This window comes from Agelaius phoeniceus, chromosome 6 (assembly GCF_051311805.1).
Source record: "Agelaius phoeniceus isolate bAgePho1 chromosome 6, bAgePho1.hap1, whole genome shotgun sequence".
Classification (NCBI taxonomy): domain Eukaryota; kingdom Metazoa; phylum Chordata; class Aves; order Passeriformes; family Icteridae; genus Agelaius; species Agelaius phoeniceus.
This window is the reverse complement of record NC_135270.1, coordinates 1,861,217-1,870,786: the sequence shown is the minus strand read 5'-3', so window position 1 is coordinate 1,870,786 and position 9,570 is coordinate 1,861,217. Positions and strand designations below refer to the sequence as shown.

Here is a 9,570-nt window from a genome sequence, read left to right as displayed (position 1 = left end):
ACATGTTTACATGATTGCTCTTGCCAGCCCCCGTTCAGCTGTCACCAGCCCCCACAGAATATAATAATAAACACCTTGCACACCCACAAAGGGGTTACTGCAAGAGGGTTGGGTGCATGGAGAGGTCTGGAAGTTTTGAGAACACAAAACACACAGCCTCCTTAATTTTTTGTCAGACAGCTCATCCTTCGACCCAACAACAACATGCAGGGTTGATTTTCAGGTGCAAATTTTATTGTGAATCATAACAAAAGGTTTCAGGAAAAGCACAGGAAAAAAAAATCAGCAAGAGTGTGTCTTTTACTTACAGAGTACATATATTCTGTGAAAGCTACTAACTCTGCAGTTGAAGGCAATGCAGCTTAATTTTAACTAATAATTATTTTCAGATACATGTTTAGCAAATTTTGAAAATATCCTTTTTTCTCAGTTAGTTTGATATTGAAATTGAGGACCAAATGTTTCAATGACTCTATTATTGTTGCAGTGTGCATGGTATTAAATTGTTAGACAGAAAAGAAAATCTCATTATTGCAGAAACAATCTCACAGAAAATATTTTCAGAATACATAAAATTAGCCCTTGTAAATGTTGAATGACTCAAAACTTCTTTGGAAAAATCTGTGGATACTGAGGTATACCTAATTTAAAAAAATTGGTGGTGCTATGTCAATTTTTCATGTGACAAATCAAAGTAAGATATCTTCATGCAAGCTAATTGTAACTTTCTACAAAGGATTTCTTCAGTCTGTAATTGTACCTTGACTGTGAAGAGAAAGCCCACACTAATTCTTACAATAAAATGACAAAAGTCATACATGTAACAGCATAAAAATCTTGCAAGAGGTCTTCAAGGCACTGTTTTCTCTTTGGATGCTTGGCCATTGATGAAGGCTGTTTTGAGAGGAAGACAAGAATAACAAAAACAAGACCTAAGGCTGGCATCTAGTATATTAAATATCACATATATCTTTATCTAATGAAATAAACTTCTAAAAGCCATTCTGCTTTACAACACTGCGGCTTGCAGTAAGGTGTCTGCTAAAATAATCTGAAACATTAATTTCAAACCATACTTCCAGAACAAAAAGTAAGAACAAAAGCCAACCAATACCCCAATCATCATGGTCTGCTTGAATGCAGCCATCCCCCAGCACTGCACTGCTCTGTAGGAGAGGCTCTGGTGATTTCCTGCCACGATTCGCTGCAGTGCATTAGGACCTTATCCAGCTCCTGCTGATCCACTTGAACTCCTGAGCTATGGAGCTGCAAGGGCTGCTCCCCTCTGTAACATGGAGCTGCTCCTGACTAGGAAATGTAAAGAACTGCATTCTGCAGTCAGCACATTAAATAGGAAACTTGGTTCGCCTGGACTCCATCAGAAATACAGAGCAATCCAATTCTGGGCTTTATGAGTGTGTCTTGGGTAAAATTATGTAAAGGTTCCTTTTTATAGGACTTGTTCTTTATGGCAAATAACAGCCAGTCAGCTGAGAAAGAAATCTGAAAGGAGCTGACCTCAAGATATTAGGATTTTAGGTAATTGTTTTGAGAACAGCTTATTGACACACTATGAAAAATCAGCAGCTCCTCTTTTAAAAAAACCCCAAACAGTAAGTTCTGTGTGGGTGAAAGAGCACGCCAGGATCCATCAAGAGGGAAAGGATGCCCATCTCCAGACAGAGAAGAAACCTAGGTACTCTACTGCTGGATGCAATGGGTGAATCAGAAGTCACAGAAAATGGTTCTTTTGGGGGGTTTCACAATGCCCCAGCAGCAGCAATGGTTACTGCTTGATTGCCACTCAAGGCAGGCCAAGAATTGGCCACTTTTTGGTGGGCCCAGCTGCCTGTGGGGTTTGTGTGACACAGCACAGAGACAGGCACCTTGGTCTGGTGGGTGGGATCCCAAAACCATCATGAGACCCTCAGGCAGGGCCTTGGATTTACCCCAGCTGGCTTTAGGATCCAAAGTGCTGAGACAGCAGCCTTGAGACCACAGGCTCCCTCTGGGACCAGGAGAGGAACTGGCCTCTCCAGGTGGCTGCTCATGAATCACATGAGCTCAATCAATTGATTTGGGTCCACTTGATCATTTTAAGTAATTATAAATAAACCTGGGATTGGCTAAAATTTAAACAACTTCTGCCTTGATATAAACAGTGAGGAGAATTCTGCTTTCAGCAGTATGTCAGGGTGCATTGCTGTGTATCAAGAATAAAAGAAATGTAGGTGTGGCAGAATTTGGCCCAGATAACTTTGCCCTTCCCTGAAGGAAAGGGCTGGCCTACACCAACTGCTGAAAAGCAAGCTGTCTACAGTAGTATTCTATATTTCTCTTATATTCTGAATCAAAGCAATAAATATTAGATATAATCTCTATATTGGATTTTGTATTTATCTGATAGCTATTTAAATCTACACTGTCAAAAATATAAGCAGTGACCCACTCCTACATGGCAGCATATACTATTTGTGTGTAACTGTTAAAACTATCACATGGATCTATATTTACAAGGGCACTGTTGTTTATATAGCAGATTTTCATTTACATAAATTCTTACCATGGGATAGATAATTGTGGAAAGGTTGGATATTGTTTAAACGCTTCTACAGTTCTGCCTAATTGCATTTCAACATGAGGATTTAATAATTCTGTCTCAGTTTGATGTTTTATAAGGATGGAAATGGAGCTTGACAGATAAATCTCCAATAATGTTATACCCATATAGCACAAGAAATACTTATTTGCAAGTCCAGGCAAAGAAAACTGCTTCAGCGTTCACTTTACCCATATAAATCTCCTCTTTAGAGAAAGTGCACTCCTGAAAACAAAGGCTGTCCAAATCCTTCAGCACTGCTGAAATGTAAAAGTGCTGCAGCTGAGCATGGTCTGCAGAAAAAACATCATTTGTTTTTTAATTAGCTATTACTATTACTACTAGGTGTGCAAATGAAAAACTTTCATGTTAAACATTAAAATAAACTGAAATTGCTGCTGATATATACATGAGAAGTTCTGTCTCAGTTTGCTCAAAAGAAGTTTGGTTCATTCCTATTGTTTAGCTTCTCAGATGCTAAAGCTATAACGAAAATGTTCATTTTCATTGAGGTCAAAATGTCAAAATGTCCAGCTATTTCTCCCCGTAAAGGGGAAATAACTGTTGTTTTCTGTACCTCTAATTTCAGAAACTCAGTTAAAAACACACAGGTAAGAAAATATTTTAACGAAGATATTTAGAGTGCTTCTTACTCAGATATTCTTAATCAGATAATTTCTGAGATCAGAGAACACTCAGGCATTGTCCTTTGAATTGAATATTGACTTTCCCTTGAAAAAGTTCATATTATTCCTCAGGAAAATAATTTTGGAGCCCCCCAGCAGAAGTCAGTACCACCTTATTACCAAATATCAGCTGGCGTTTAGCAAAGACAGAAAACCATTGCTGGAGCTCCCTCTGTGCTGATGTTGTACTGGAAAGCTCTATGTAAAAGAAAAAGAAAAAAAAGCCCTGGAAAGTGGAAAGATGTAATGCTTTACATCATGAGTAACACCCAGCTGTTAGCGAGTGTCCCTGCCAGCTCTGCCTTTCTGCTGGTGACCATTCAAGCACTGCCCCATCGCTTCTCTGCTCTACCTGCAGGGCTGTTAACAACTCTCCTTCCTGCACTAAGCACTCCCAAGATTTCTGAAGAGTTATCAAGGAATTTCAGCCTGAGGAATTTTTTTCCTGACTGTGTAAAGCAGGACCCCAAGAAAGCGCTTTTCAGAAGTGATGCAGGCAGCCTCCAGCAGCTTCCTCTGGAAGCACAACTGGAGCTTGGTACCAGTCTAAGGGAAGAATCAACTCCCATTTCCCTTTTGTGTCTTTGTTAAAGCTAAAACCAAACAAATAACAGCTCGATTGGTGGTAATTAAATTTAAAAAAAAAAATCTTTGTAGCCATGTAAAATCACCAAAGAACTTTACACTCTAATGGAATCTTTGCAGATGGAAGTAGCTTTGACCATTTCTAGAAAATTAATCTTATTTCTTCGTGTTGAACATTATGCAGTTCATTATGACGAACATACATTCATCATAAAATCAATCAAAGGGACAATTCTAAGTTCTATTTAGCAATGAATCTAAACTTGCAATCTGATAATCCTGTGATTAAACTGCCAAAATAAAAACAAGCCATTCTTCTACTTTTTAAATGATGTAATAATACAAATATTATAGAAAAGCTGTATTATACAGGTGTGTCTTCCTGAAAAGTGTTCTTTGCAAAAAAGATCTCTTCCTTGAACAAAAACAAGTGACAAGCTGCAAAGTGTGGTTCTGTGGAATGCTCAATAGCACATATTGAAGCAGAGTATCACATCATAGTAAGTCTGAAGGAATGAGTAGCCACTTCAGTTTGTACCCATAAAATTAAAGCCTAATAATAGCACTGGAACTATATATTCAGCAGGTTAAGTTTCTTCTTCTTAGCTGTCATGTGAACAAGTGTATTTAACTGTTGCTCCCCATGCAAATTCCTCACAATTAGAATGGAACTGTCTTATCATGGATAGAAAATATTCTTCCCCTTCCCAGATTAAAAAAAGATATATGTAAAAAAATAATTAAGTACTCAGTACAGAATATTCCTATGATTGGCTCCAAAGGCTGATTTGAATCAAACTTACTAATTTTTTTTCATTGTTTCTTCACCTATTAAAAACAGTGTGAAGACAAGAATGTCTCCCAGACAAGACTGAATTATCCCAGAATGAAGACATGAATTCTCCCAGAAAATACCCAAATACCTTCCCCCAAACCCTTTTTTCTGTATAAGTTATATTAGTTTTAAATCTACTGTGAAAATAGTAGTGCCAGAATAATCAACTAATAACCAAAAATTCTTCAGCTAAATGGTTTTGTTCCTTTTAGGATAGAGATGCAGAGGAATACTGATGGAAGATAGGCTAGTTATGATGTTTGCTTTGTCAATACTCCTTTGTGACTCAAATCAATTCTTCACTCCACATTCCTGTATTTGGAAAACAGATTGTACAGTACTCTCAGTGTAGACTTCAAGTCACAATTTACAATATCTAGAAAAAAGACAAGGGAAGACAAATTAGTAACTTCAGTCGCTCCAAATGTTTTCCAGAAAAAAAAGTGCCCATTCTCTACTCTTCTCCTTTGCTCACATTAATAACCATGAACATTAGATCACAAGGATAGCAAAAAAAGAGTAGAAATATCAATAAAACACAATTTTCAAACTGGCAACTCAAAATTGGGTGTTTTAACCACTTCTAGTTAGGGACACAAATAGCTCTTGCTGCTGCTGATGAAATGTAGCCAAGCTCAGATGCTCCTGAGTCAAAGTGTGCCCAGGATTACACATACTTGTATGACTTCATCTTCAGACAGTTGTGGCTGGAAAGTAATGATTTTGAAAAAAGTCATCAGGCAGTAACCAATGGAAGCTTCCTCTTATGTAAGAATTGTAGGACTTGGCACACTCTGGACTGCAACATCCTTCACTAGGCCCAATTGCAGCAGGATAGCTGGAGGCAAGTTTAAATTTTCCAGAGGATCTAAAGAAGCTAGGTATACAAGTGCTCCTTGAACAAACATCTGAACATTCTTTGAGTTAGCTGACATTCATGGCTGAATCAGTCCTCAGAAACTCAACATCTAAAGTAAAGGATTTATATGAAACAAAAAGCTAATGAATACCTTCTGTTTCAAAGAGCAGTTCTTGAGAAAGTCAATATTATTTCACAAGAAATCTATAAAACAAACTGACAAGTACTACTGCAGCAGTCTACACCAGTGCTTTAGTCAAACAGGGATTCAGAATTGCCCCAGAAAGAGCAGACTGGAATCACAATTGTCCTATCTCTTTCTGCTGAATTCATAGGAACTCAAATTCCTAACTGTAGTTCTTGGAATTGGCCAAAACCTCCAAGTGAGCCCAGTAAATGGTGTATTGTAGTCACCAGAGTTTAGCCATGATATTTATCAACTCTGATGTTTCTCACAGATTGTGAAGGGTCACACTTTAAATAATTAATGCAATCAAACCTATGCCTGGTGTCCTAAAGTGTGCCAGCTAAAGACATTGAATTTAAATCCATGGACAAAGGGTGGAAACACTCAAGGCTAGATTTTATTCTGGGCCTTGGTCATATAACCAGAGCCAGCATTGGTTTGTGGCTCTTTATAAATCAGATGAAAAATGCTTGGTATAAAATGAAGAGGAAATGCCAAAAGCTGCAGGAAGGGTGCATTGCCCCCACAAGATCCCACTGAAATCTGTAATTCTGTTTGCATGCAACACTGGAAGTTTCCTCTTTCAGGCCAGCAGCAAGGTGCAGAATTACTTTTTTTCCCAAATACAGAACTTGTAGTATTAAGTAACTTTGTTAGGTCTTTGCAAAGACACCACCACAAAAAAGATACCACCACCACAATAAAATCCCACAGAAGGGCTCAAAGTAAAAGAAGCACACTCCCAGAGAAAGATGGGTTATTTCCATTGCTACACAGGTTTCATCAACACATGTAACATTTTACTGGTTGCAAGTTCCTAAAAGAGAAACTTGAGTTTGGCTTTGATGTACACATTGCAAGGAGCTCTGAAAAAGCTCAAACTGCAAATGAATTCATTATAGATTCAGCAAATCAATGTTCCAGCCATTTTTAAAGTAAAAGGTCACAGAAAGCTTTTTAAGACCTTTTCGATTATATTGCAAATAACCCAAATAAACTGTTGACCCCATAAAAATCATTGGTTTTCATACTCATTTATTTAACTGCATTCTTTTTTTTCCCCACTAAATATGTTTTTCATATTCTAAAGCACTTTTCAGCATATTTTTTCCTCAAGGACCTCAAAGAAACAGTGTAGGAATTCAAAGAGTATTTAGTGTACACATTTAGGGTAAGATCCTTTTCAATACTCTTTTGCTCACTGGAAATTTTAAGTATGGGCATTGTGCCCAGTGTAACAACACATAAAACAGATGTGTTTTTCCATTCACTTTGGGCAGGAAGTTTCATATTAAGCATTTCAATAATTGCACAAGAAATGTCTTATATATGCTGAAATATCCTTATGGCTTGATTTATACTGGAAAAATTAGCTGTCCCCTAGAGCAATAAATACCTGAAAAATTAAATGCCATAAGAATTTTAAACCATCCATGGGGAGTAAGGGATCACAGATACTCTGTGTTTTACTTGGATCCCTCGATTTCACTGTTTCCTCATTCTCACTTTGACTCTTTCAGACATAAAGGCTTGTGATACACTCACCAGTGGTACAGCTAAGCATGACTGTGGATAAGAGTTCAACCAGTCAAAAGAAGTAAAAAGAAACAGGCTGGGTAGGTGCAGATTTAATGCACAGGCTCGATCCTGAGATGCATTATTTTGTGTGTGTGTGTGTGTGTGTGTGTGTGTCTCTGTGGCTGTTACAACCTGGAAGTTGGGAGGGATGGAAAAAGCCCTGAATGGAGCAGAACCTGATTCAGCAAGCAGTGCCTGAATGTCCCCAGAGTTCTGACTGTTAGAAGCAGCACTCTGACATGAGCTTATGTCAGCTCCTCAGGGAATGACAACCCAATATTGTGGCAGGAAAAGGCTGTGAGCACCATGGAATGTAAGCCTGAAATTGGTCCTGAAAGGACACAGCTATGTTGATTTTTGTGGCAGGTAACCAGCAGGAGCCCAGATACCATTCCTGGTGGGAAGAGGGGAGGAGAAGCTGCACACCCGGCTCCTGCATGGTAAGAAGTGGTGACTCCTCACAGGAGGAGCTACAGGAGATACCCATTGCCCTGGTGACTCAAGGGCTCTGTCTCCAGCCTGAAAAGCTGGATTTAAACACTGTATGTGAATGAACAAAGAGGAGTGGAATCCCAGTGCTCCCAAAGTCAGCAGCAAAACCTTTATCCTCCCTGAAGCACATTCTACTGTCAATCCCCAGCTCTACAACTAATTTAAATATGCATTATTAGGTCCTGCATCCAAAGGCAGGTATGTGAACATTTGAAATTCTACTTCCACAACATCTCCTTCGTTTGTGAAGATCTTATAAATTACTGGAATACTCAAGGTTTAGCGTGAAAATGTGAGATGGAGGAAAATGGAGCAATTGGAGCAACTGACATCTGCCAGTGACACCAATCACAACTGTTTTCTCTTTCTTTCAGGGAATATTGGAGTATTACTGCATGTGTTTGGCCAATGAAAAAAGGAAGCATTACAACCTTTGAAAAAGTGCATTTAAAATACAGAGTTCCTCGAGCACTACAAAATGTACCTTCCCTTTTACTGCTGGATTAACTTTACCTTCACTTAGCCACACTGTAACCTTGTAAGATCTGGAGCCCGCACAAATTTTTAAGGAGATACAAAAAAGGTAGAATAGTTACCTTCTGGTCTTGGCTTTGGCTTTTCCAATCCACCATCCTGCATTAGCTCAAATGCAAAGGATACATTGACGACCTGGCAATACAACAGAGGCAGTCACTCTTGTCAACTCTGTACAGTGCAAATGGTCAAGACAAGATATATTTAAAGCTGCAGACCCAGATATTCAAAAGGAAAAAACAGTCAGGGCTCTGTAGATCTGGCCTTTGGAATGCAGACAATCCATTGTTTTGCTGTTTCTGGGTGATGGTGGTTGCAGAAAGATAAAGGTAATTGAAAGTTAACATGAACTAACACAACCCTTAATAAAATTACTCACAAGTAAGCACAGCCCACTTCCTACAAGTTCAAAAACTGGAACATGATGGCCCCTGAAGTGCTCTTGTCTTGAACAGACAGATGAATTGCCTGGATAGCTGCAGACACTGATGTAATGTTGGTCTTAAATTGACACATTGTACATATGTGCCTTCATGCTTCCAAAACCCTTTAAACCTTTCCAACATTAAATTCTTGGATTTTGGACACACAAAAAATCAATTCTGTCATCAGTGCCTGTGTGTAATCCTATATATGTTAATGAACAGTAGGTCTTGTATAATGAAAGCACCACACAATGGCTGCCAAAATCTGTTAATGCATGCTAACCACCCCATCATTAATATAATTTTCTGTTTCATTCCAACTAAATATTAATACTGATTTTTTAAAATACTTGAAAATGGTTAGCAGTACGGTCCTTTCTTGACTTCAGCTATTAGCATCAAACTTATGCACAAAAGTTTGTGTTATCCTTCTACAATTAGACATATTTATATGTTTGTTTTTAACAGAAAAATGAAATCTAGTTACCTTTTGCTCAAAACTATCAGGAGTCAAGAAAAAGCTGTGCAGGGGAACAAAATAGCCTTCCAGGAGACCCATTAGCAGGACTAAGTACACTCCATCTGCAAACTGTGAAAAAAACCCAAGCATTTCTCAGTACACTTTCTGAAAAATAGTTCACTGCTTTTCTTATTCTTATTTCTTATTTGACAGTGGAGTCCTGGAACAGATTTGCCCAGGGAACTGGATGCCTCACCCCTGGAACTGACCAAGGCTGGATGGGGCTCTGAGCAAGCTGGACCAGTGGAGGTGTCTCTGCAGGAGCAGTGG

General features: G+C 38.6%; 1 protein-coding gene across 3 annotated transcripts in view; it reads right to left on the bottom strand.

Moving 5' to 3' along the window:
* Window positions 1-212: 212 nt before the first annotated feature.
* Window positions 213-9,570, bottom strand: part of PARVA (parvin alpha) — a 63,642-nt gene continuing 54,284 nt past the window's right edge. For all 3 annotated transcript variants that reach the window (XM_054635161.2, XM_077179479.1, XM_077179478.1), the window contains exons 11-13: window positions 9,268-9,369; window positions 8,418-8,490; window positions 213-5,081 (exon numbers count right to left, since the gene is read on the bottom strand). In XM_054635161.2, coding sequence (XP_054491136.1) covers window positions 5,005-5,081; window positions 8,418-8,490; window positions 9,268-9,369 — 252 coding nt within the window. In that variant the 3' untranslated portion in view covers window positions 213-5,004. The remainder of the gene's footprint in view (window positions 5,082-8,417; window positions 8,491-9,267; window positions 9,370-9,570) is intronic.